General features: G+C 44.2%; 3 protein-coding genes across 8 annotated transcripts; 2 read left to right on the plus strand and 1 right to left on the minus strand.

The window, feature by feature from the left end:
* The first annotated feature begins 23 nt into the window (after window positions 1–23).
* Window positions 24–9,681, plus strand: LOC306935908 (uncharacterized protein). Of its 5 annotated transcripts, none has more exons than XM_079519248.1 (8): window positions 24–312; window positions 410–482; window positions 1,242–1,347; window positions 3,120–4,396; window positions 4,475–4,634; window positions 6,090–6,153; window positions 9,042–9,166; window positions 9,366–9,681. In XM_079519248.1, the coding sequence occupies exons 2-8, from the start codon at window positions 438–440 to the stop codon at window positions 9,392–9,394; spliced, it is 1,806 nt and encodes a 601-aa protein (XP_079375374.1). In that variant the 5' UTR covers window positions 24–312; window positions 410–437; the 3' UTR covers window positions 9,395–9,681. The 5 variants fall into 5 exon arrangements, with proteins under 5 accessions (XP_079375374.1, XP_079375373.1, XP_079375371.1 ...); XM_079519247.1 differs by having other exon boundaries at window positions 3,120–4,381; window positions 4,451–4,634; XM_079519245.1 differs by having other exon boundaries at window positions 24–311; window positions 3,120–4,634.
* Window positions 9,682–14,584: 4,903 nt separating this feature from the next.
* On the minus strand, window positions 14,585–15,523 carry LOC306935910 (ribokinase-like; the record flags this gene model as incomplete). Its single annotated transcript, XM_079519250.1, has 1 exon — window positions 14,585–15,523. One exon carries the CDS (start codon window positions 15,521–15,523, stop codon window positions 14,585–14,587), a length of 939 nt encoding a protein of 312 aa, XP_079375376.1.
* Window positions 15,524–20,254: 4,731 nt separating this feature from the next.
* Window positions 20,255–27,922, plus strand: LOC306935907 (uncharacterized protein). 2 transcript variants are annotated; one of them, XM_079519243.1, is made up of 5 exons: window positions 20,255–20,399; window positions 21,065–21,173; window positions 22,982–23,931; window positions 23,971–25,381; window positions 27,544–27,922. In XM_079519243.1, exons 1-5 carry the CDS (start codon window positions 20,355–20,357, stop codon window positions 27,708–27,710), a joined length of 2,682 nt encoding a protein of 893 aa, XP_079375369.1. In that variant the 5' UTR covers window positions 20,255–20,354; the 3' UTR covers window positions 27,711–27,922. The 2 variants fall into 2 exon arrangements, with proteins under 2 accessions (XP_079375369.1, XP_079375368.1); XM_079519242.1 differs by having other exon boundaries at window positions 22,982–25,381.
* Window positions 27,923–27,948: the final 26 nt, after the last annotated feature.

Below are 27,948 nucleotides of genomic sequence, written 5' to 3' on the forward strand. Positions count from 1 at the left end.
GCGAAACAACAACACCACCACCAGTCCAGTGTACTGTCAGTGTGTGTGTGCGCTGTGTACGTGTGTTATGCCCTGTTACATAAAGTAATACACCGCTCTGTTCTGACCGGGGAGGCTGCTCTGACCACCAGAGCACAGGAGTTGCTGCTGCTTCTTCTTTCTAACAAGAACATAAAAATACAATAATAATATATCTATTTTTTTTAAGTCAAAACTAGATGAACTTTTGATCAACCGGTGTTGTTGACACTGACTGCAGGCTTTTTAGCTGGTACTGTGGACTGACTAACCTTGCTGCATTTCATTGTCAAGGTTGTCCACCTGTCTTTGTAATCATGTTTCTTCTGTTGCTGATGCGGATTATGAATTGATGATTGATAAACATTGATTGATTGGTTAACTTGTGCAGGGGGGCACGGTACACACTGCACAGCAAGATGGCGGCTTCCTTGTTGAGGATAGGACGACTTGGCTCCCTCAAGGTAACGAAATGTCAAGCTCATTGTCAATAGATGTGACGTCCTGCTCTTTTATTGGGAATATTTACCCCACAGCACAGATTAGGTCAGTGAAGTAGTAGTGACCTGGCTAGTGCAGACCGTAGCTTTTGTTGTCATTATCGTGGTTGATCCATTCCTTGCTAATGTGCTGGACATATAAAGCATCTACTCTTTGTATGCAATCTGTGTTAGGAAAAAAAGTAATCTGATCACTTGTCGTGCAGTTTTTTTTTTATATATTTTGCTGATTTTTGGCTCATAAGGGAATTTATGAACAGCTAAATTTCAGTTTGGCCATATTGGATTACATATTTAGCACATGTATGCACTCCCACTGCGCCAGGCTTTGGCACAGAACCAGGCCCCGTGCATTGCAGCAAGCAAGGCCAAAATTGACATCCATTATTTTTGACGTTAGGATTGGAATTATAGTTATGACTCAGTTTTCAATGGAAAACATTAGTTAAGGCAAAAGCTGACAACTGAAATGAAGATTAAATCATTATTTGATCGACTTTTATTGAGTTCTCGTCACGGGTAGACTGTATAAGCGTGCGCCTGTGGGGGTGTGTATGTGAGTGAGGAGGTGTGTTTGTGTAACGTTAAGACCACTCTGAACTTGAAGGTCGATAGGCCTGCACAAGCATGACATGGGAGAAAAGCCAGTGGTTTGGAATGTGTAGTACTGTTTATTATAAGTCATTGTCTTTAGAACTGTACTGTCTGCATGATTCTCCCCAGTGTCTGCAGGCTGAGAGCTGGAATGCTCTGAGAAGAGCACCTGCAGCTGCAGCCCTTAGTGGCAAGTCTGGAGGTGGAGGCAAAAAGAACAAAAAGAAAGACTCAGGTATGGTCTTTAAATTCACATCATGTCTGTCACAGGCACAGCCTTCCTGTGTTCCCTTGAAGAGGCTGTTTGTACTCAAATTGTGATACAAGCACCACGGAGGCAATTAAATAACCGCTGAAAGAATGCATTGCGTGAAAGACCAAAACTCGAGAACCAAATTAGCCAAAAAGCAGCTGTAAAAGGTCCATAGTTGTGATGGTTATGCGAAGTTGCCACCAAAACACAAGGTCACAATGAAACACATTCTGTTAAAGGGGTATTTCACATTAAAACACTTCTAGGGTCATTTTAACGTCTACTCTGATGTTAAAAAAACATTAAAATAATAAACAAAAAAGGAATAAAAAAAACACGGCCCTTCACTGATTAGAAGATCAATATCCGCCACCCGTGTGTTTCTAATGTGTCTAACAGGGTTAAAGTTGAGTTTATATCGGAAGGGGGCGTGTCTCATAAAATGAATATCAAATATAAATATTTAACCGAGCAACTCAAAAAGTGAAATACCCCTTAAGTACATAGGCTATGTGCACTGTAATCTGCTGAGCATCCATGAAACTAAGCTAAAATATCTGTATACTGTATACAATATACATACCCTATATTGCCACACAACTTGACTAAAAAAATATTATTTCCTGAACTACGACTCAGGATGGTCAAGGGAATGATTAACCACATACTATAGCTTAACCTCTTCACCCTGTTTTTGCTGACACCTAACCAGTCGGCTTGATTTTGTTTGGGAGAAAACAAGAGCATTTTAGAGATGCTCTTCATTCAGTGGACAGAGATATGTAATTCCTATGAAAGCAGTTAATTCCTATGAAAGCATTTAATAATCCTGTACCACTATGTGGCCATCATACAGTTTATTTATTTTTTCTTTCATTCTTTTAAAGCTACAATCCTTAAATTTATATCTCGCTCTCCAAACTAAGAGCCAATCGGAATATTGTCTAAACTACAATAAAGATTGTGGCACATCTAGTGTCAAGTCCGGTGTGCCATCTACTTCAAATAACTGGTGGAAATTGACATTGTCCACCAATATGTCAACTAGGGACACTTTCTCAATGGGAGAGTAGAGAGACGACCTCCAAACACCTGCTGATGTGCTGGTTACATTATATTGTATTAACATACCTTACCACACGGATTGGTTAAAATAATGTTTTATTCATTAAAATAAGGTCCAGGATTGTAGCTTCAAATTGTATTTTAACCTTGCCTCTTCTTTTACAGGTTCTGTCACTAAAGAGTTCAAACTTTTGCCCCTTACAGCGAAGAAATAATGGTTATTTCTGGTACCAGGCCTATAACATAGTACTTCAACCCATGTTGTCCATCTGTACTGTTATCAACACCTTTATCAAAACCTTTAACCAAACATTTAACCTTGATCTAATATTTCAAGTCCCTTTGGTATATATCTTTGAAAATGGATTGCCTTGTTTTCTAAAACAAAAACTGGCACTAGTTTCCATCCTTTTATTGAATGAACAGCTACAGCTGAATTAGTGTCTTCACTAAATTTGCTTTATTAATTTGAAGCAGAGCTTAAAGTTACCTTTGTGCTTATTTTGCAATCTTTATTTTTCTTACAATTCAATGTCAAGGTGTACGCTGGTACATTTTGGAGGATAAGACTACAAGTAAGCTTCATGGGGATATTCTCACATCTTGTTTTTTTTTAATGGAGATATTATCATCCAAGCTTATAATGGAGAAATTAATGAATTTTGTATGCTTACCCTCCTCCGTCCTAGACAAACACAAGGCCAAAACATACTTCGATATAGAGAAACTTGTCCAGCACAGGACGTATGTGGATTTCCCTAAGAAGGCAGTTGCAGCAGCAGCAGCATCCACCCATTCAGAGGGTGTAGCAGCATCTACACCGGTCCCAGAACCGATCATTGCTGCTGTAGCTGAAACTTTAGCTGCCGCCCCAGCGGCTGAAGCTGCACCCATTGCTGAAGCTGCACCCATTGTTGAAGCCGTCCCTGTCGTTGAAGCAGTAGTGGAAGCTGCTCCTGTATCTGAAGCAGCCCCAACAGTTGAAGCCACACCTGTAGCTGAGGCTGCTCCAGCCGTTGAAGCCGTGCCCATAGTTGAAGCTGTCGCTGAAGCGGCTCCTGCTGCAGAAGCTGCTGTACATGCAGCCGAAGCTGCCACGCCCCCAGCTGAAGCTGAAGCTACACCTGAAGCCCCTGTTGAAGCTGCTGCACCTCCTGAAGCTTTACCTGTAGCCGAAGCTTCCGCCGCCCCAGAGGCTGCAGTTGAGGCTCCACCTGTTGAAGCCGCACCAGAAGCGGCTGCCCCAGAAGCCGCCCCCGTTGAAGCTGCTGCCCCAGAAGCCGCCCCCATTGAAGCTGCTGCCCCAGAAGCCGCCCCCGTTGAAGCTGCTGCCCCAGAAGCCGCTCCCGTTGAAGCTGCTGCCCCAGAAGCCGCTCCCATTGAAGCTGCTGCCCCAGAACCCGCTCCCATTGAAGCTGCTGCCCCAGAAGCCGCTCCCATTGAAGCTGCTGCCCCAGAAGCCGCTCCCATTGAAGCTGCTGCCCCAGAAGCCACTCCCATTGAAGCTGCTGCCGCTGAAGCCGCCCCTGCTGAAGCTGCTGCCCCTGAAGCTGAAGCCGCCCCTGCTGAAGCTGCCCCTGAAGCCGCACCTGTTGAAGCCGCTGCCCCTGAAGCTGCCCCTGTTGAAGCTGCAGCCGAGGCCCCTGTAGTTGAAGCTGCAGCTGAGACCCCTGTAGTTGAAGCTGCTGCCGAGGCACCTGTAGTTGAAGCTGCAGCCGAGGCCCCTGTAGTTGAAGCTGCTCCAGAGCCAGTGGCTGAAGCTGCCCCTGTCGTTGAGGCAGAAGCAGTGGCTGAAACCCCTGTAGAAGCTGCCCCTGTCGTTGAGGCAGAAGCAGTGGCTGAAACCCCTGTAGAAGCTGCCCCTGAAGCCCCAGCTGCAGAAGCAGTTGTGGAAGCTGCCCCTGAGGCTGTAGTTGAAGCCGCTGCAGAACCTGTGGCTGAAGCTGCTCCAGTTGAAGCTGAAGCTGTTGAGGTTGTAGCTGAAGCGGCTGCTGAGGTTGTAGCTGAAGCGGCTGCTGAGGTTGTAGCTGAAGCGGCTGCTGAGGTTGTAGCTGAAGCGGCTGCTGAGGTAGTGGCTGAAGCAGCTGCCCTGGTGGACAGCGCTGAGGAGCTGGTGGACACCGCTCCAGTCATAACCGAAGCTGCTGGAGAGGAGCTGCTGGCAGAGGCCCCAGCCGAGCCTGAAGCGATTGAAGCGGCTGAGGGTATACACTACATCTCCCCCCCACCTAAACCCCTTCTCTTTCCTATGTGGACCCCGCAGTCTACCAGTCTACCAACAGTCATTTTCATTTCCATTTTTATTTAGATTTGTGATAAAGATAATGATAATGTGTAACGATACCTGATATCACAAAAGCACTTTTTGTTTTGTTCTTTTCACAGCCTTATTTTAGTCATCCATTTGGATCCATGCAATAATGTTTTGGCACATAACCAGTTTTCTAATTCATCCCTCACATAACATGCATGTCCCTTACCCCTACTGTATGTCCCTGTGACTGTTCCTTTTGGCATAGTGCTTTCATTGTTTTACTTTTAACTTATTATGTTACTTACTTTACTTGCATATGGAGCATGCGTTTCACTATGTCCACCTGCATAGCATTTTGCCTTGAGTCTCTCAGACTCTTCTCATTTGTGTTTTAGTTGCATTAACACAAATCCTCACTAATTGTATAATTGCACCCATCTTTTATTTGCTTTCTTGCTTCCTTTCTTGCTTGCATTCATGCTCAACACCTTTCACAGTAACATTGTGTTTTGTTCCGGCCAAATTGACAGATGTATTTATTTGAGCACCATATTGTCAATGCTCATTGCCATCTAATAGTTTTTCATGTTCCCAATCACATTCTATTTTTATTTTTTTCACACAACTTTTGTTTTTAATTTGTAAACGACTGTTTGACTGAGGGTAATGTTAAAGCTAATGTGTACTGCTAAAGGTAATGTTAAGGTAACACAAACCGTCCCAGCTATGGTTACTGCAGAATGGTGGATTTACGTGAAATGTCTTTTCCTCCTTCCTCTCACACTTCCTCTCACACTTATTTGGGAATTGCATGTTAAAGGTTACGAGTAATTATTCTCTATATGTATGTGCCAATTGTTGGAAGTTTTGGATGTCTGTGTAAATGTAAAATTTCCTTCCCCCTTCACGGTTAAAGCACTACATGAAAAGGCACTCGGTTGCTGTGCGTGGAATCCGCATGATTGAAGGAGCGATTTCATTGTCTTTTTTTGTAATGAATCTGTTTCTAAATAGCATGACAGTTTGAATCTATGGGATTTGAATTGGAGTTTTCCAAGACTGTCACTGGACTGCAGTCAACCCCATATCATAGTGACTGCAATGTTCTTCAATGTGTGACCTTGCACGGCAACTTTTAATTTGTTAATGTTAACCAACCGAGCCTTTCTCATGTTCTTTCCTATATCTTACCCCTGTAGAGGTCTACTGTGTCTATCACTACCCCAGGTGCTGTTTTGTGCATGAGGGTTACGGATAAAAAAGAAAAAACAGACAGTTTTTAATTTTGTCATTCTAGCCAAATGGACAGATGATGATATCCAAACACATGGCCATGGTTTTGCGTGTGTTATCCATGAAGAGAAAGTAATTGTTTGTTTTTTTCCCCTCCCTCTTTGACCCGCAGCTGTAATGGACCCAATCCAGAAACTCTTCCTGGAGTCCATACGCGAGTATAGCACAAAGAGCCAGTAAGTGTCATGTGTGATTGATTTCTGTGCCTAACAAATGTGGTTAAAAGAGCACTTGAACCCATTTTCAACCTTATCTTCACATAATTGGTCCACACTAATATTCATAAGACAATTTCCGTCTTATTGGTGGGCTCTGGGCATTTCAGAAACCTACTTGTCGAGAACAGCCTTTCTCTTCCTGTCATGATGAAATAAAAGCCATTAATGTTGCATTAATAAAGATATATTTTTTAAATCCTGTAGGAATTGATTAAACCTGCCTACCGATGATGGTAGGCAGGTTTCTGAACTGTCAACAGCCCAAATGGTGCCATCTTATGAGCATTAGTGAGGACTGAGGATAGGTTGAAAATGACTGATGTCATAATCAGTTAATTGACAGTACATACACAACCACTCTGTGTGACACTAGGTGCTTTTCCATTAAGCCTTTGCGAAAATAGGAAGCGTATGTTCATTAACTCGGAAAAAGAAAAGCGCATTGTCCGCCATTTCCCTCCACATTTTGGGAGGGTAGGTACCCTCACAAAAAACATGCAGTAATCTTGGTCTCTAAACTGCCTCCCCCTGGCCATCCGGGACGCCTGATGGAGGGGAAAGGAACTGGTTGGAATAACGTGTTCCTTCCACGCGCTACGTCCAACCAGGGAAACTCCCCCTGTCAGGTGTAAAGGAGCAACTTGGACACTCATGCATGAAGGAAGCATGAGTTCAAGTCCGTTGCTCTCCCCAGGTTGACAGAGGGTGTGTAGAGCCCAGGATCACATTTGATAATTGACACAGGGGTGAAAAATGGGTTACAAAATCGTGGGATAAAGATTATAAAAAAATATACAAAAATATTATACACGGACTGCCTAGTTGGCAATTGGGCTACAAGTCCTTTATGCTGTGCAGAGGCTGTCCGGGGACAATATTTTGTACATTGTGTCAGAACTGATGACAACACATCTCATCCGCATACTTGTGATATTGTAGGCCTACATCGTATAATGTTATCTGCGCGACAAAAAGTAATCCAGGCATCTTGTATTAATATATTCAGGGCGCATGTAGCCTACGTCAAGACTCGATCGGAGCATAAATTGATTGATTGCAGCTGCAAAACAGTTGTGTAACTTGTGTTTCATCGGCTACACACGTTTAAACATTTAGATGAAGCATGCATGGACCGAATAGCCTGCAGGGACCAGGCAGGTTATATATAAGTTTAAAACATCCTTAATTGGCAGGGATAGATTCTATATGGACATTATAGCGTAGTCCGTGTGTGTGTGTGTGTGTGTGTGTGTGTGTGTGTGTGTGATCGATCAGTGGGCGGTCCCCCTCCCTTGCATCCATACAGTATAGCGATCGCGATCCAGATAAATATCAAAAATTATCGGAGCGCCCAATCAACTCAGGAGGATTCAGACTTCAGATTGTATCTTTGAACACACTACGATTATTTATCGGGTAGTGAATTGGGACCTTATGTTAGTTATGTAGGCATCCACAACATCACTCCCTAGTAGCCAGTAGCCACCCACCCACCGTTCACTCCACTGCCTCCCCATCGTTGTTTTTCTTTTCTTTTCCAACTGTTCAAAAGCGATATAATGCGAGGGTTGTGAAAACAAACCAAAAGCTATTTTCCTGTTCGGACAGACCCAGCCAGGGACACACATAGCTGTCTATAGGAGTGGTTGCACCACTCAAAAATTAAACAATTTTTATTTAATGTCATCGAAATCCTGGACACAGTAACAGTTTTTTTTTAAAGTATGCCTAGTATGGGTGGTGTTATCTTTTCTGTTCTGCATTAACATTGTCATGTTCACCTAATGTACAAGTCTAGTAGGCTAGGCTATACAAAAACAAATTCATGAAACGGGGCATGAGTGACGTGATGGAATAATAACAGTTAACACTTAGCCCGCTGTTCACGTAGATCACGTAGATAAGCTTTAGTATGGCCCCCCGCCGAACCCGTAACCTACATGATAAAGATCTTTATATAATTTAATCCATGTTTTGATCGGATCGAGTCGATAGCCGTCTCCCGTTAGCATCCCAGTGTAAAGTATGACACTGGACCGCATCTTAAGTTGCGCTCGCATCCATGTGCGTTCTATGTGCTGCTTTCAATGGCCTTTATCTCCAAATCGGCGCAATGAATGTCGTTTCTGGTCAAAACCAGGTCTTTCAACGGCCGACAGCCGGTGCTGTGAAACTCGTGGTTGGGTTTTTTCTGCACCCAGCGAGAGAACAAGAACCGGTCAAGACACCACACACACCATTACATCATCGTAACATCCGGTTACGGATATTTGGTTCTTCAAAATAAGAGTTGAAAGGGGAAAAACCTTGCAATGCGCGATAAATAAATACATTAATCCTGGCGGGGATTTTAATTATTAACAGCAGAATAATCAACTTTGATTTTGGTTAGTCAGGCACATCCCTATTAGTTTTGTGTCTGGTCATTATGTGCTCATATCAGAACAATAGGATTTATGTTTAATATCAGCAAAGTTCCCTGTACCTTTCACATACAGTACATACACAAAGAAAGGGGACTTACTAAGGTATACTGACTGGTGTATTTGCAATCATAATATGTAAACGATGTTAAACTGAATTTTGGGATTAAAATTCAGAGAATCTACAGGATCCTGCTGCATCTGTAGTTAAAAGTATTTTTTCTGGTGTACTTTTTTTTCTAGTGTAAATTAGTGGTGGGCAGGATTCCAATACATGTGCATTTATGATTAAAATCATTAACCACATAAACCTGCTAGTCTGATATTTTTGGCAAATATTCCCCAGAATAGGGACATTACTTGGGGTTCAAGTGATTAAACCTGTGATCTGACTACTATTTCACCTGTGCTCCTCAACACTAGGGCTTCTGGTGGACTAGTTGATGCAGGCACAGATTATGAGAAAAATCTGGCTCAAGAGATTACAAAACTGCAGAGACTTTATGGCACTGGAGACCTTACATCTTTCCCAGAGTTCACGTTCCCAGGTGAGTTTGAGATGAAAGGCTTGTCAAACAAGTATTTTGTTTATTTTAAAGCTCTTACATTACAATTATTAGGCTACATTTATACTTTGTCTGCTTTTGGTAATTAGGCTAATTAGGCTTTGGTAATTATTTTGAGCCTTGTTTCAATTCTTCAATTTATATTATTTTACAATTCAATGTTCCTTTGTTCCCCTATCAGAACCCAAGTTCGATGAAGTGTCCAAGTGAACATCAGCACCTCAACTTTTCTACTCTCAACCTTTCCTGTGAAACTGCTATGAAGTGGAAGTCTCATCAACGGCCAAACCTCACAAATCCAAACTTTCCATTACTTTTGTACATGAAAAAACAAACAGAGCTGTTTCAGTAGCTTAGGATTCTATGGGAATTGAAGCCAATGTGTTAATGTGTTAACTTTTTATGGAGGCTAAGCTTAACGCTGTAAAATATGCTTTTTGCATAGAATAAAATAAGAATGAGCAGGATGTGAAAATAATAATAAACTCTGGTCTATATTTGTTGTATAAGGTCTCATGCTTTGTTTATTATCTTGATGGCAACATCAACATTGCATTTTTGTGGCATCATGAATCTAGCTGCGCAGCTTTTCTTTGGTACTTTAACACCAATCCCTAAATATTTTTTTGTTAAGCTACTTTTATATGCATGTTTCTTAAGAATTTATAATAACTTGTAAAAGTATAAAAACAAGATTTGTATTATGTTAGACATGGTAAAACATTTGTGCGGCTGATATTAAATTAATGTTAAATCTTTCCAGTAGCATCACAGCATCAAATTGTTAATCATGCGTTAACAATTTTCAGATAACGCAGTGCTAAGACCCACAGACATGTCATCTAATTTGGAGTAGAATGTTAATCATTTTGTGCACTATTTTTGTCAACGTTTTTTTATGAGTTTTCAATTAAGCATACAAAATACACATGACTTACACAAAAGAAAAAGACAAGAAAAACAAACAAAACACAGCCCTCCACACACTTGTTTTTTTGATGGCATTCACAAGCCCACGTGCCATTTAGAAATGTTGAATGTTGCTAAAACTGGTCCAATAAAAGCCATAATACATTATCATTTTATGTCCGATTAAAATACACTGCAGCATTCCTATGTGTGATTTGACTAACCACTGAGCCACTCATTCTATAATTACATTTGAAAACGATGCAATTATCGGAACATACTCTACTCACAATACTGATCGATGGCCCTGCAGATGTACAATACAAGGCCTGGGATGGTATGGTTGTGAGGCAAAAGATTCAAGGACAGCAGCTATAAAAAAGCAACTGGTTGTGGCTATGGATGAAAACACCTATACTGTAGCATCTTATCCTGGACCTGGGACACCTGCAGAGTGTTGGGGAGGCATTCCTGTCATCACCATTTTACCATGAATACATTTTAATCACATGTATCTGTTATTCAACTGAACTGACTACTGTATTGCACTAGTTGCTACCAGAACCAAACTCTGCAAAGCAAGACAGACCTCTAGTGGACAAAAGGAGAAGAAACATCAGAAAATATTATAGAGGGAGCAGGGAGGAGTTGCCATCATTTGTCAACCTTCATTTGTGGACATAATCACCTAGACTGGTAATAATCACATTCACCACCGGTCCCCTCACACCCCGGATACAGACCACCTTCAGAGGCCTCTTCCAAGTTGGACCAGAGACCCTTCATGACCCTGAGTTGGACATTAACAGTGATGAAGAACCTTGACCTCATCACCTGCCAACTTGTGCCAAGAGGGATGGTGCATTTCAATGTGTTGAATGTATATTGCGAGGGAGTGTTTGTTGTTGCTCATGGTGACGTCAGATTGTAATTCGTCTGCACAGTCATTGGATTACAGTGAATGATAATATGTTTATTTTGTATGAGATATCATGTGTCAGCTCAGATTTCTGTATATGCTGTATTCTGTACCAAGAGTGGGCACCTGAGAACTTGGCACGTTATTTTTGAGGGGTGCTATCGCTCCTATATACAGCTTTAATGTTTGTTTTTCAACGATGCTTGTTTAAGAAAACACCATAGACAATAAAGAGAAATGTAATGTTTTGTTGAGGACTAAAACAAACATTAGCACCCGTTGCTTAAACAAACTATGTTGTAATTGATGTTGTAAGATGTTAAGAGCGCCCCTCACTTCACACGGGTGTGATTTTTGAGTGGTGTAAACCACTCCAACAACTGGCTTTGTTAGTTTACGTGTCCACGTGTCCACGTGTTTGTTCGTACCAAAAAAATTAGCATGGTTGCTATGGTCACTCAGTTCACACGGGTGTGATTTCATTACGTCAGACATTACGTCAGACCACAGCTGATCAGGCTATATAATACATTACACCAACTCAGTTCACATGGGTGTGTGTCCTCTGCATTTAGCCCTCCTAAGTATATTGAGTATTTGGTTCAACTTTATCAGTTACCCAGTCAGAACAGCACAAACTGAACTCTGATTATTTCTAGAGGGCAAATGCCATTTGTGTGCACAGTGCACACCTCAGACATCTGTCGGGCTCTGCCCTGGTCTGGCTTCCATAGAGTCCATTTACTTGCCTAGTTCTGGGTGCCTGACGCAGTGCCCTGCCAGCCTCATCCTTCTCTCTCCAAATTTGTCTGTGACCCGTGGTAGGTCCCCATAGAGGTCCACATTTCTGATGCGGTCCGTCCATGTGACACCTAGTAGCATTCTTGTGTAGGGTTCTTAGGGTTCTTTCCTGTTGTGCTGTGAGGGTCCATGTCTCAGCCCCATACAGCAGTACTAACTCCACAGTAGCTATGAACCTCTTCTTAAGGTCTTCTCCCATGTCTGATTTCCACACTCTCCTCAATCCCATGCAAGGCATTCCAGGCAACGCCCATTTGCCAAATGGGCTGTTGCTAGAGCAAATTTAGCTTAGAATGATGCTTATAATAACTGATAAAGAGAACTATTGCATCAATAAGTACTGCATTTTTTGCTAAGTATCAATAAGTGCATGCATCAATAAGCAATGCATCAATAAGTACTGCAATTTTGCTACGTTTTTATTGATTCAAAGCGGATATACCGTGGACTCAAGTTCATCAAAAGATGCCATAATGGGCCTAATCTAATGCAAAATGGGTGACTGAGGTCATATTGAGAGGACCTTGAGTAAGACTTTTTTATCTTCAATTTATTGTCCCAGTGGAGCTACTTAATTGAACACCGTGGTGGCCATCTCCCTGTTCTGAATATGAATCTGGCTTTTTCACATCTATGTCTATATTATCAGCCATGTGAAAACATGTATGGAGCATTAGACCTAGTTAAACAACCAGTTTGTGCATTGTAGGTTGCAGGTTGAAAGATCCTGGTGAATGAGCGACCGGTGTCCAGATACAGTACAATTAGAGATTATGTAAGTTCCTCTTTATAACGAAAACATATTGTCCAGAGTCCACACACAGTCGTAGTAGTAAGCCTTGCCGAGCCATGAGGCCAATAGGGCAGGAGCCTATCTCCTGTTTCTGTAGCATGAGGCAGATTCATGTACAAGTACACCCCCTGGACATGACGCTAGTGTGTGCAACTATTTAATTGTTAGGTATACTTTCATTGTTATGCTCAGTGTGAGTGCACTGTTGTTGACCAGCCCTTTGGGCCCTTTGGGCTGGTTAACAACAGTTCATACCCCAAACGGACAGACATACGGCCAGTCATTGGAGAGTGTGTACTTTTTTACAGGGGCCATTTTCGAATTGCAGCCTCCCGTAAGTGCTCTTTGAGAGCGGTTTTGAAAAAGGCTAGGGATTAACATTTCTTAACGGTTGTTGGTAGGGCGTGTCACATTTCAGTGGCATAGGAGTGAAATTAATTTAACCCCTTGTTTGAGCCGAATCTGGGTTAAACGTGGTTTGTTGAACTCCCTCTGATTTCACATCGTTGCTGTCGGGAGGAAACCTCCTAAGTCCATTTATTCTTTTTTCTTTTTTCATAAATCAGTGCTATTGAACACACTTTACGTCTGTGTGTTGTTTAAAAAATCACACCCGTGTGAACTGAGTGGTGTAAGGTCTTATATAGCCTGATCAGCTGTGGTCTGACGTAATGTCTGACGTAATGAAATCACACCCGTGTGAACTGGGTGACCGTAGCAACCATGCTCATTTTTTGGTACAGACAGACAGACAGACACGTAAACTAACAAAGCCAGTCGTAGGAGTGGTTTACACCACTCAAAAATATTGAACTAATGGAAAGTAGTAAAAAACCCTTTGGACAAAACCTCTTAACTCCATTAGACCCTCAAAATGTCTGCTAAATAAACTAACTCCAGCACCTCTCCCCCTCTCATGCAAGTATTTGACAATATATAAAGTCACAACACCAACTTTGACGTGGCACTATTGCTTTGTTTTCAAAATATAAGGATATTTTAATTTCCTGAAAAATGTATATATTTCATTTTCTGAAATATTAATGTATATTTTCAGTGATTTACCTTAATTAAATTTTTTTCCCCTTAATAATCCTCCCTACTATAGAGTGTGCTGACCATATAAGGAGTTCCTCCCTGTCCCCAGTTAACCCCTGGAGCAGGGGTGGGCAACTTTGACGATGGCGAGGGCCAATATATTTCCACACTCACTCCAGAGGGCCACAGTGCATATTACTGTCGTAGCAAAAATAGCCTAGATCTACAAGCTCAAAACACGTCGCAATGCAACGCGTTTTGAGCTTGTAGATCAGCTATATTTGAATTGAAACCCTGAATTAATTTTTTGCTATTTTTGAATTGGAATCCTGAAAAGTAACCTTTTTTTATTGAATTTCAAATTTAGTTGTAGTTATGTTAACTTTATGAACTGTTAACATAACTACATTGGACACAAAAAGACAATAACATTTTACCAGTCATTAAGTACTAGTCATTTAATACTAGTCATGAAGTAATTAAAGCGGGTTTGGAATTGTAACAGCTGAAATCAATACTATATATCAGTATTCTGATATTAACATGCAGGCCGCATTTAGTGAAGGTGGGGGGCACGTGTGGCCCCCAGGCCCCCAGTTGCCCACCCCTGCCCTGGAGGCAAAGAACCTTAGGTTTCGTTTTTGGCTATAGGGTTAGCCAGCCTTCATCCAATCAGGACGAGAGGGGCCTTCCTCCAATCATGATCGAGTGGGGGCGGGCCTTATTGCACGTGCTGTTGGCCTGTTGCGTTTCTCCCCACTGTAGTGCGTGCATGTGCACATCTTGTTACCGGGCGGACCGGGGCTTTTTCCAAATCACCCAAATCACTGAATGCTCCTTTAACATTTTGGAGTTAGGTGGTTTCTTCCAGCAGCGATATCAGAGGTATGGTTGTGTGTGTGTGTGTGTGTGTGTGTGTGTGTGTGTGTGTTCTGCTCCTTTATAACAGATATTTTGGCAGGTCCTTCTTATAGGAATAAGAGGTCTGAGCGCCTGCTTTCTGGACGCTGAATCCTGCCACCTGATTGGCTCTCTTGGCCATCTCCTCCAGCTGCATTGTGGGATAAAGGGCCATGTAGAATGCCAACGCTCCAATAAAGCTGTCTCCTGACCCTGTGGTGTCCACCGCTGTGACCTCCGCCGCTGGTATGTGATGCACGGCGGTCTCCCGTGCCTTTAGCACCACACAGCCTTGTCCCCCCAGGGTGATGATTACAGAGCCGCAGCCTCGCCCCAGCAGCTCCCGGCCAGCCTGACGAGCGTCCTCCACACTGGAGGCCGGGACACCTGTCAGAAGCTCCGCCTCGGACTCATTACAGCAGAACACATCAGAGTATTTGTAGAAATGCGAATCCAGGTCGGCGATCGCCGGTGCCGGGTTGAATATGGTCTTCACATTGTTGTCCCGTGCCATGCGTAGCGCCTGCAGGGACGACTCGGGGCTGATCTCCAGCTGGCATGCCAACACCTTTGACCGACGGAGGGCCGGGAGGACCTGCTGCAGTTCGTCGCTGCCCAGTAGCATGTTAGCGCCGGCCACGATTACGATAAAATTCTTGCCTTCGTCGCTGACAATGATGGTGGCAGTTCCCGTGGCTGCCTCGGAGGCCTGCCAGACGAAGTCTGCATGAACGCTGTTGTCTTTGAAGTTCTGGATGTATGCATCTCCATATGAGTCTTTACCGACCTTTCCGACCATAATGGCCCTGGCCCCCAGTCTTGCAGCCTGTATGCATTGGTTGGCCCCTTTGCCTCCAAATGTAGTGAAGAACTTGTAGCCATGGAGAGTTTCCCCTTCCTTTGGTAGCCTAGGTGCCCAGCTCACAAGGTCGGTGTTACAGGATCCCACCACCATGACATCAAAACACTCCTCAGCCATGACTTTGTAACTAAATTTGTTCTTCATATGGTGATCAAGTAACATCTCTTTTATACTCCACAGTTCTACCTGTGAACACATCATTGAGAGACGTGTTGTCATCCTCAAATCACTATGATTGGCTGATTCAGCATACAGCCATGTTGTTTGTCAGGCAATGAACTTGAGTAGCCTTTCATGCTAGGTTATCCGTTGTCAGAGTATACTTTGTGCAGTACCAGTTATTAGAGTATTGGGAGGCTATAATACATACGCCAACTGTGAAGGCGATCGACATATGAACGGTTGTCCAGAAATACATCCACAAATCTCTATCTGTCGGACATCCCTGATGTTATATGACATGACTGTCCTGCACATCATATTGTCTATAATGTCGCTCTGACAACAGGTAAATAATTATAATATTAGTGCCTTAGCCATTATCAGAGTCATCTATGAGACACCAACGTGGGAGAGTTTGGGGATCTCCATATTTGGTAAAGAGACAGAAAATACTACATAGATAATAGAGATTCTTGAATTTTTATACTAATCCATACCCGTTTGGGAATATGAGATACCCAGAGCCAGAGTTACGACAACTCCGTTCACTTCATGGGGCCAGTCCAATGGCGGCTCTTCTAGACTTCTATTGGCGAATAGTGACAAAGGCCTGAACCGGAAGTTTACGGAATGCATTAGTCTATAGGCTTTACAGTGACAAACGAGTTACATGAACACGTGACCGGGCTGTTTTCTGTCCCCTCAATGTCGTAACTCTGTCTTACTCTATGGTTCTGGTATCAACCAAAGTATGTGCATGGGCCCGGAATTCAGCCAATCACAGTGCAGAATGACACACCGTCCAGCCAATCACAGCATAACTAGAAATGCACTCTGTCGAGCTGCCAACTTGCGCTTTGCACACAAGTTGGTCATGAATGGCCTACTTGTGCGCGAGCAGAGTGCACAACTTATACCTGTGACTCTTGTCAACTTACCGTCCCTCCCCCCTTCTGTCTGTTCTTTCCGAGTCCAACATGATGACCTCCTGATTCTCTGTCTGGTTCAGGTGTCAAGTCCTGTCAATGAGTCTCTGTAATGATTCTGTGGGCTGAATTTGGCCTCTTCTGCCACCAGTTTGACACCCCTGGTCTATTCTAGACCACCCAACGTGAGAGGATGTCTTGCCTATGTATGTTCCCTTTCCCAATGTAAATTGCAAGCTTCTTTAGAAGCTTCTTTGGCAAATGGTAAATAGAAACAGACACTATCAGCATCCATGGACCTTTTAAGTTATATTTTAAGTTACCTATATAACTTTGAAACTCAAATTTGTTATGTCATCGACATATATCTGTTTTTAGACAAATATACATAGTTACGTCATCACCCAATCCCTGATTGGCCGAGCGACGGCACCAACACACAGACCCAATCCATTCGGTCGAGGGGCCACCAACATACGCAGCAAGCTGCCAATTTACGCTCTGATTGGCCGAGCGACGCCACCAAAAATACACAATCCCTAATTGGATTGGCCGAGCAAGGCCACCAAAGATACACAATCCCTGATTGGCCGAGCGTGTCACCGACAATTCACAATCCCCGATTGGCCAAAGGAGTCACGGAAAACAGTACTTGCGCTCTGCTCGCGCAAGTAATGACACACTTTCCAACCAATCACCGCACACAGGCCTGGAATTCGGCTAATCAGCCAAACTAACACACACACGCAGGCACATGATGCAGCATTATGCCTCACACTCTGTACTGTAACTGTACTGTATGTACTGTACTGTAATAAACGCTCTCTGCCACTTATATTGGCTCATGTGGCACACCCGTTATGCGATGCTGCAGCCAATTACAGCACAGAATGCGTCCAAGAATTCATTCCGCCCACACATTTTGAGGAACTGTAGGTGGCTGCTTTACTACTTGCCAATCGGGCCATGGCTCTTTAGCCGAATGGTAACGTGCGCGGCTTACTGATATGAGGTTCCGGGTTCGCCTCCCGGCTGGCGCTACATTGGTGGCAGCGGTGGGATGGGTTCTGTATCCCCGGCGACACAGACTAGCACCGTTGAGCGTAGTCGACAGCACGTACCCTGCCTGGGGTGGAGGTCCCCCCAGTCAGTCGAGCCTATCTCCTGGCTGGCACACGTGGACGCGCTTCCAGGTTGGGGGGGACGACTGTAGGCTAGGTGGCTGCGTTACTACTTGCCAATCGGGCCATGGCTCTTTAGCTGAATGGTAACGTGCGCGGCATACTGATACGAGGTTCAGGGTTCGCCTCCCGGCTGGCGCTACACAATCTCTAGAATTAGTAGTTATTAGGGGCCAGTGGCGTCGACTGCGGGAGTGCTTGGTAGCTGAAGCACCCACACACACAATGGGAACCCAAATAGCACCCACTGACTGAAGCTCCCCTCCCCCTGGTCATTTTGTCACGTAGGCACACAACTCTCTTTTACGGGGAGGGGGGGGGGTGCTTGGGCCCTGGCAGGTATTCAAATGCTAATATGGTGGCTTTTGTTTCACTGCTGCCAGGTAGACTTGTACTGTTTACTTTTCATGATGTCGTGGAGTTCTTAAAAAGTGAGAAGGGGCCAGAGCTACTTTACCAGAGGCCACAAGACTGGTGAAACAAGTGCTGACTGTCCCTGTCACATCATGCAGTGCAGAAAGGTCCTGTTCAGGGCTGAAGAGACTCAAAACCTATTTGCGATCCACAATGGGGCAAGCGAGACTCAATCACCTTGCTCTGATAAACTGTCACAGGGATATGGTGATGACATTGGATATGGGTGTCATAGCCAACGAGTTCATCAGCCGCCCAGCTGTAAGGAGTAACACCTTCTCATGCACTGAATGGTACGTGCGACCGCCATAATTACGCTACAATTGCTGAAACAATTTAATGCTTTAACTGTTGTGTTGATCATTGATCATGCTGAAATGTTGAAACAAGATGCTGAAACAATTTAATGTGTTCGTTGTGAACTGAAAGCGTACCACTGTGTTTATTAGCAAACTGTAAATAAAGTACCAAACAAAACAAAAAGTTTTTCCCCCGGCTGCGGCGGTGGGGGGGACACCCACTGCCATTAGAAGAACTCTTCATGCCTGTTAGGGGCGGCGGTGGCTCAGGGGTAGAGTGGCTGGATGGTAACCGCAAGGTTGCCAGTTCGAACCTGGGCTCCCCCAGAGTTAGTGTTGAAGTGTCCTTGAGCAAGACACTGAACCCCTAATTGCTCCTGATGTGCTGGTTGGTGCCTTGCATGGTTTCCACTGCCATCGGTGTGTGTGAATGGGTGAATGTAATGAACAATCTATCACGTTAAAATTACCACCGCTGAAGTGCCCTTGAACAAGGCATTGAACCACTACGATGAAATGTGTTCTATGAGCAGGGCCTGGCTGGAAACAAGTTCTTGAGCTTAGCCCAGATACCCTGGGTAAATATTGTAATCATTTCATTTAATTTAATTTCATTTCATTTCTATGTAAAGCGCCTTGGATAAAGGTGCTATATAAAGGCACCATTTTTATTAGTCCATACCCGTTCAGGGAGATGTCATTGCCAATTCCTACCTCCTATCACTCTCTCTCTCCCTCCCTCGCCCCCTCTCTCTCTCTCCCCCTCACTCTCTCGGCTCCCCTCTCTCCCCCATCTCTCTCTCTCCCCCCCTAGGGTGTCCCCTGTGGCACACCTGTTATGTGATGCCCATCAATCACAGCGTGCAATATCTGAGGAGTCGGACACACTCCTCAAATTTTGAGTGTATTAGTTACGGCGATATATTATTAAGAACTCAGCCAGGCTGAAGGCAAGGGGGAGATTATATTTTTGCCCTGTGCGTGCACGTGCATGTCTGTCTGCCCATGGCCATGCACCAGATTGATCTACCTCCCAGTCCCGGCAAAGTAGTTCCGGAGCAACTGATTGTGTGGCCCATGGTCTTTCCCTAATGGGACTGATCGACAGGACGTAAATCGGGACTTGATCACCCCAGCTGGGTCACCTGAGTGAGGGGTATGAAGTTGCGAGACCCGAAAAAACCCTGATGACCTTGGGATACATCACTGAGTATACCTCCCAGCTACATCCATGTGATGTTTTTTCGTTCTATAATAAGATTTTTGTTTTGTTTTGTTAGAATTTGATTAGATATATTTGTAACTGAAATAAAATGATGGGGGACATGGCATTTTAGCACTCAAATCAAAGGTATTATTTTATATTTTATTTCACTCTGAGGTAGGCCTACAATAATTTTTTTTCTATGGTGGATAACCTTTAATAGTATGAGATAAGCTTTTTGGAATTAGTGTTTTTGATTATTTTACACAAGATGCTGTATTATGGGGACACAAATGGCACCCTATACGACTTCAAAGTATTCACGTTTTGGTGCCCGGATTTCCCCTAGTGCCCACTCTTCCAAGGTCTGGTGCCCACTCTTTGGTCAGTGCCCACATTTCCCTAGTGCCCACTCTACCTAGTGTTCATTTTTCCCAGTGCCCAGTTGCCCACTCTGTTTTGGTGACAAGATTTCCCTAATGCCAACTCTTCTCACCCCAAAGTGCCCACTCTTCCTAGGTGCCCAGTTTTCCCTAGTGCCAAGAATGTTTTGGTACCCATCTTTCCTGTTTAAATACCTTCTGGAATAGTAAAATCTAGTTCTGGTCCATATCCCTAATGCTCTTAATTCTGCATAGGACGGTAGTGGTACCCGGGCTTTCTAAAAAATAACTGCAGACAGTGCAGAGATCGCGGGGTCCATAATTATGTAGGACCACATCTAGTTTCTACACGGAACAAAATATTGGTTACACACACAAAATGGCGACCTCCTTGCTTCGGTTAGGACGACTTGGTTCTCTCAAGGTAATTACTCCTTTATTATCCCATAAAACGTTTGTATTTTAGTATGACATATAATATGTTCATTTCATTAATATCTCGATATTTTCTGAATCGAAATACACAGAATATATTTGGTCGGAAGCGAGCCCTGTCCTTACTGACCCTGAAACCAGGTCGCTAACGTAGCTGAACAGAGCTAAATCACCTTTCAGTCACATCATCATGGATCATTTTATGCATACCTTCTGAGTAGAGTAAGCGACAAACAAACCATTTTGTCAGTACACGCAGGTGACAGCTATTGCTAGAAAAGATCAATAACGAGGAACTCTTAACATACGTTGATCAAAACAATAACTGTTCCGCCCTTTACTACAGTAAACCCCAAAGCAGGCATGTACTGAGGCACGTACGGTAGTTATCTTATCACTGCTATGAACTATTATGAAGTTGATTATTTACCTGCTTACTGAAAAATACCTGCCATGAGTCTTGAAATAAACATTTTGTTTTGCCCACAAAATCACCACTATTAATTTCATCATTCCTAATGCATCGTCAAAAACATTAAGGATTACTTAAGAATTGAGTAGGGTGTTGGTAATGTATTTGCTGCTTTTCAGTGTTCTCTCATTCACATAACTGTGTATCAATGAATGGTACAACAAAACTTGTCTTTTCTACAGTGCCTCCAGCGTGAGAGCTGGAGCACCTTGAGGAGTCCTGCTGCGGCATTCTGCACCAAAGCAGACCAGCCCACTACCACATCGCCCAAGAAGGCTAAAAAGCCCAAAAGTAAGACTCTTCCATATTTTCCAATTCACATTACAGAATATTTCTTGAATGGTTAACGATTATGTTTTACTTCCTACATTCCTTACCTCTTTTTCCTTTGATATTTATATGTTGTTTCAAAAATATTAACGACATATGGAATATGTGTGCTAATGATAATGCTAAATGTATAAGTATAATCCCCTTTCTTACAGTGCCAAAGCCAGTCCCGTTCAATAACTATGTCACAAGGTTTTGCTTTTCCTTTGCAGTAAACCATAATTGAAATTAACCCTTTCTTCATTCATAAAAGTGCCTGTTGATTTTGTACTAGTGAGTATAAGCAGTGGTGTCATGCTCGTAGAACGCAGTACCACGCTGTGGTACCTGTAATTGCACGCGCACTCGCGCAGGGACGGAACGGAACGCGTCCCCCTAGATTCAAGAGAAGACGCACCTAATCAACCTCGCGTCACCAGACTTTCCAGACCAAGTACGCAGTGGTCTAGGTTTACTGGTGCCCCCCCCCCCCCCCCTATTTCCACGCCGTATCAAGTACCGTGCCGAATTCAAATGGCTACTACTTTGCATTACAACAGCTTTAACTGTTTATACCTGAGCGCACGTAGCCTATACGGTAAGCACTTACAGCAGTAGGCTATGGCTCCAGTAGGCCACTGCTGCTGTGTGGTGTTCTGCACACAAGAAGAATGCCTCCTCCTCCATCAAAGAACATAGATTCATTCGTCCAAAGCAAACTTTTTAGTTTCGCTAGTGTGCAGTAAAGTAAAGATGTTTGTCTGACTATTTTAAGTCTACTTTTGTGTTTGTCTAAAACTCTCACACACTATTTAACAATAGGCTTAGGCTATATCAGCTGTTCTGTGTGCATGCCGCAATGCGCACATGCACGCGGCGTCATTAAAGCACTGTGGTACCAGTAAAAAAACACCATGACACCACTGAGTATAAGTAATATCAGAATATCTCTGCTGTCGGGAAGAAACCTAGCCTGGCGCAGCCAGACTTCATCTGCCTGCACTGCACTTCGTGGGGGCAATATGCGCAGTGCAGTGGTATATTAGTATCGCAACGCAAGGCTAGAAGAAACCACCATTGAATGTGAAGGGGGAGGTGTGACAAACTGACATTGAGCCTACACCTACAACACACCGTATGTATGGCATCCCCCTAGTACCTCTACCTTCATATTAAGTAGATCCTGTGATCTTTTGTGTCCAGAAATAATTTCCTGGGGTCTAAAATAAATTAATAAATAAATCGCTGTCAAATGTTGTAAAAATGTAGCCCCATGTTCGAATGCCCCCACCCCCTGTCTTTACTTTCTCTAATAACAACCTAAAACATGAACCTTGGTTGAAAAAAAACCCAAAGCTGTCCTTTAAAATCTTTGATTGGAAATATGTAAACCTCAACAATGGAGTTAAGTGTTATCCTCCCGACAGCGGCGCTATATGAGAGAGAGATTGGTAATGAATTATGTTAAGTCATTTCCTCTGTTTTGTTTGCAGGTCAGCCTCTAATTTATATAAAGATAATTGAGACCTCTAATACTTTCTGGTGTAAAACAAATAATAATAATTAAAATAAATTAGCTTCATGCTTGCTTTTAAAATGTCAAATATGTAATTTAATACATCAGCAGTGACTAATACATTGCTAAAATAATTGCAATGCTCAAATCAGCAAAATACAAAATAAGAGGTAAATGACAGGGCTTTGTTTCTAACTCCTCATGCAACATCAAACACTGCCAATGTAATTGATTGTAATGATTTAACTCCTCTTCCATCTACCACTTCCCTCAGCCGTAGAGGCTCAAGATGAGAGAGCATCCCTGCTAGCCTACAAGACCGCAGTTGCCTTTCCAGTCAGGCTATCAGCCCCTGCATTTTCCCCAACACAAGCTCTAGGTGAAACCAAACCAGTGGTTAGTCCTGCCATTCCTGACACAGTAGTAGCTGCAGCAACAGCTACTGCTACTGCAGAGCCACTCTATGCTGCTGCCTCTGGCTCCACAGAGGCTGTTGTGGCTGAGGCATCAGTTGAGACATCTGTAGAGAGTACAATTGAAGCTGCACCACCTGTATCCTCTCCAGCTGAAAAGGTAGTAACAAGTGAAACCGTCCTTGCTGATTCAGCAGCTACACAAGAGGCCTTGTTAACAACGGTAGAGTCAGCAGCGCCAATCACAGAGCCTTCTGTTGATGCTGCCCATGAAATCCCAGCTACAGAATCTGTGGCAGAAACTGCCCCTGAGGTTGTCGCTGAAGCACCTGTAGAAGCAGCTGCAGAGGCTGTGGTGGAAACAGAAGTCACCATAGAAGCCACTGCCGAGGCTGTGGCTGAAGCTGCCCCTGCTGAAGTCACTGCCGAGGCTGTGACTGAAGCTGTCACTGCTGAGGCTGTGGCTGAAGCCGTCACTGCTGAGGCTGTGGCTGGAGCTGTCCCTGCCGAGGCTGTGGCTGAAGCTGCCCCCGCTGAAGTCACTGCCGAGGCTGTGGCTGAAGCTGCACCCGCTGAAGTCACTGCAGAGGCTGTGGCTGAAGCTGCACCCGCTGAAGTCACTGCAGAGGCTGTGGCTGAAGCTGCACCCGCTGAAGTAACTGCAGAGGCTGTGGCTGAAGCTGCACCCGCTGAAGTCACTGCAGAGGCTGTGGCTGAAGCTGCACCCGCTGAAGTCACTGCAGAGGCTGTGGCTGAAGCTGCACCCGCTGAAGTCACTGCAGAGGCTGTGGCTGAAGCTGTCACTGCCGAGGCTGTGGCTGAAGCTGCACCCGCTGAAGTCACTGCAGAGGCTGTGGCTGAAGCTGTCACTGCCGAGGCTGTGGCTGAAGCTGTCACTGCCGAGGCTGTGGCTGAAGCTGCACCCGCTGAAGTCACTGCAGAGGCTGTGGCTGAAGCTGCACCTGTTGAAGCGGCTGGTGAGGTTGTAGCCAAAGCTGCTGCTCCTACTGTGGAGAGCACGGAGGAGTTGGTGGACCCCGCTCCAGTGATAACTGAAGCTGCAGGAGAGGGACTGCAGGCAGAGGCCACAGCTCTCAGTGAACCAGAAACGACATCTGAAACCCCACTTGTAGTGGATTCCGCCCCTGAAATAGTCCATACAGCTCCCCCCACCGCCGCCGATGAACTCGTGTTGGCAGCAAGTCCCGAAACCCCAGAGTCAGAGAGCATTCCAGTTGCAGCATCTGCTACAGCCGATACAACCACAGCCTCTTCTGCTTCCTCTACCGAGCCTACTGAACCCTCAGTGGACGGAACATCGTCCTCATCCTCCAGCGACTCGGATTCTGACTCTGACTCGGATTCCGATTCTGAAGATGAGAAGTCTTCTGAAGTGAAGACAGCGGCTCCAACAAAGGCCCCTGCGCCAGAGGACATGGAGGGCGCCACAAAAAAAGCTGTGGTTCAGGCTGTTGCAACAGAATTTAAAGAAGAGATTGGTGAAGTTCTGAAGGAGGAGGTGATACCACCAGCATCTGAAGCTACTCAGGCTGCCCCCACAGCAGAAGCTGTGCTGGAGGAAACACCAGCAGCAATGTCCCCAGAACCAGTTGAAGCTACTATCGAGGCCACTAGTGAAGAAGCAGCCCCCAGTGGGAGTTCTGAAGAGTTGATCGACTCTGCCCCTCAACTCTCCACTGTCACAGAAGAGACCATTGCAGAAGCTGCTCCAGAAGTTGACACAGATACCACAGAAATTATGGCTGATGCTGCAGCAGAAGCCACTCCAGATGTGACTGTGGAGGCTACGCCTGTTGGCGAAGCTCACGCAGAAGTTGAAGCCCAAACCGAGGCCCCAGTAGAAGCTGCAGAGTCTGTCACTGAAGCGCCTGTTGAAGCTGTTGCTGAAATGGAAAGTGTAGCTGTTGCAGAAGCCACCACAGAGCCTGTTGCAGAAGCCACCACAGAGCCTCTTGCAGAAGCCACCACAGAGCCTATTGCAGTGGAAGCACTTACAGACACCCCGATAGAAGCTGATGCCTCTGTAGAAACCGCTGCGGAGCCTGTGGCTGAAGCTGCTCCAGCTGAAGTGTCTCCTGAGGTTGTAGCTGAAGCGGCTGCTGAGGTAGTAACTGAAGCAGCTGCCCTTGTAGAGAGCGTTGAGGAGCTGGTGGACCCCGCTCCCGTCATAACCGAAGCTGCAGGAGAGGAGCTGCAGGCAGAGGCCCCAGCTGAGCCTGAACCGATTGAATCGTCTGAGGGTATACACTACTTTTCCACCCCCAAATCCTTTCTTCACCTCTACACACTTTTCTATGGATCTTTAAAACTCTACAGATGAACACATTTCTTAGCCTGTTCCTCATAACATGTACTGTTAAATGTTAAGTGTTACTGTTAACCATTTCTGAGCTACCTCACATAGATGCTTTTGCTCTCACCATCTTCATCTTTATCATGCTGTTTCTGACCGGCTCCATACTCTATAACTGTTGAGAGTGTAAATTTGGTCATTTGGCTAAATTGTTATACTCTCAAGAGTTACACTTCCATTCACAGTTACATTTACTGTGCACTGTGCAGTCTACTATGATGTTTTGATACATTTCATGGTTTTGCATGAAGCTGGTGAAGTGCATGCTATGTCCCTCTGCTGGGTTTACCTTTTTCCTGCATACATGTTGCATTTACCCGTCTTGCATATTGTCTTGCTTTTGCATCCTGTAGCACAAATCTCTTAAAGATGTTTTTCATATGCATGAAAGTAAAAATGTAATTGATTGATTCCCACATTTGCAAGACTCTTGATGTACTCTGTATCCTCATCTATCTTCATTTCACATTATGCATTATCATGGGTGTGACTGTTTGGAGGAGTTCATGACATAATGGTGCCTAGTGAGACTGGCTGACAACATATAAATACTAATCCTGCTTGCATTTTACACCCCCTACTTTTGAGTCATGATCGTTTTTATCCCTCTTATCTCCCTATGTGCTTTTTTCTTCCCATAGCCATCTCCACTCTCCTGAGTGTTTTTGCATACCGGTATATCATTTGTGATCTTTTGTTGCCGCTCACCATTGCCCCATTTGTATGAAATATGTTCTTTGTTTGAAAGCTCACAGGATCCTGTGCTAATATTAAGCTTACAGGTTGCAACGTCGGTATTCAGTTGTTGTGTGCAAGTTAATGCTATTGTTACTGGTACGGTTACAATGCACATGATCATGATATGGTTACAGTTACAGTTTAGGCCATCTTAAAATCCTCCCTGAGCCTGACAACGGAGGAACAGAAGCTGGAAGTGATTGGAGATCGGAGGGGACAGTGTATTCCAGGAAGCAGGATTACACACATAGCCAGATAACAAATAATACTTCACAAAATGACATCTGAATTTCTGTTTATAATATGCAGTATATGTGTAACCGATTCCATAAACGGTAATTGATTTACTCCTACAAGTCCATATATTTATCTGGCTAACGGTGTAATCGTTCATCTTGGAATAACCTCCCACGGTGTTGGCCTTGTTAATGTCACCAGTCATTTGTTTCCTTTCTGTCTGTTTTTCACTCAGAAACTTTGGGGTTGTGCATGTCATGAGATTAATGAAATTGTCTTAAATGTGTCTTTAATGTTGGATTTCTTTAATGGTTGTGGAAAGTTTTATTCTCTGTCCTGCCAAGTTGATCACAAGTTTACTTAACATTGTAGCATATTTGGAACATGTCCCGCCTGTTTTCTTAAAGGTTATTGTTAAAAGTTGGATTGCGTTTTTTATTATCACAAAAAGCCAACAATAGCATTGTTTTTGAACTAATCACTCAAAGACATGGGAGCCCTTTGTTTTTCAGTGCAGTGAGCCCATGCGCACTATGATTTATGATCTCATGCGTGTTTTTTCTAGTATTGTTTCTCTACAATGGGCTGTCTCTGAGTGGCTGCAAGCAAGTTTACCTCCTCGTGCTTTCCCCTCACAAACTCTTCTCAGGCTTTTCACACCAGCATGTCTACAGACTGTAGGAGTGGGGGGGATAGGAAATGTCCCACCGTAAACTACCTTTGTCAACACGTGTGAATATTGAAATCTCCTCTGGCCTTTAAAGGCCTTATCAGCTACTGACAAATTGAGCTGTGGCATTTTGAGGAAAGAGGGCATCAACCTTTTTTTTGTATTGCTACATCAAATCCTTTGTTGTTCAACAAACTTCATTAACACCCCCCCCCCCCCCCCCCCCCCAATAGGCAGAGATCTTATTTGTATATATAATTAGTGTAAAGGATACAGAATAAAACAAATTTCTACATTCAGGCTAACGTAAATGTTTTCTTTGGTGACTAGGAGCATTTTGACGCATGTTACCAGATTCAGATTTCTTACATGTCTTTGTTTTTCCTCTCCTCCACCCTCCACAGAAGTTGCTGCGGCAGCTCCCCCAGAGCCAGAGGAGCCGTTTGACAACAGCACGTATAAGAACCTCCAACATCACAGCTATACCCCATTCACCTTTGTCGACATGGACGTGGAGATGGCCAAGTACCGCCTGCCACAGCCCTCCTCCAGACAACAACCCTCGCCCTGAGACCAGAAGAAGAAAAAGCAGAGCTGGCATGAGGGGCACTGGGGCTGAGCTTGCCCCCGCACAGATACCCTTTTTATTTAATTAGAATGATGGTGATAATGTTGTCCCCTACTCTCTCATATTATTCCTCCCTTCCCGCCCTCCTCAGATTTGTCTGTAATTCTAATGTCATTAAGAGATATGTTATATTATTAAAGTACACAAATAAGAAATGAAGTCTCTTTCGTTATGGTGGTTT

This window comes from Electrona antarctica (assembly GCF_951216825.1).
Source record: "Electrona antarctica genome assembly, chromosome: 13".
In the NCBI taxonomy this organism is placed as follows: domain Eukaryota; kingdom Metazoa; phylum Chordata; class Actinopteri; order Myctophiformes; family Myctophidae; genus Electrona; species Electrona antarctica.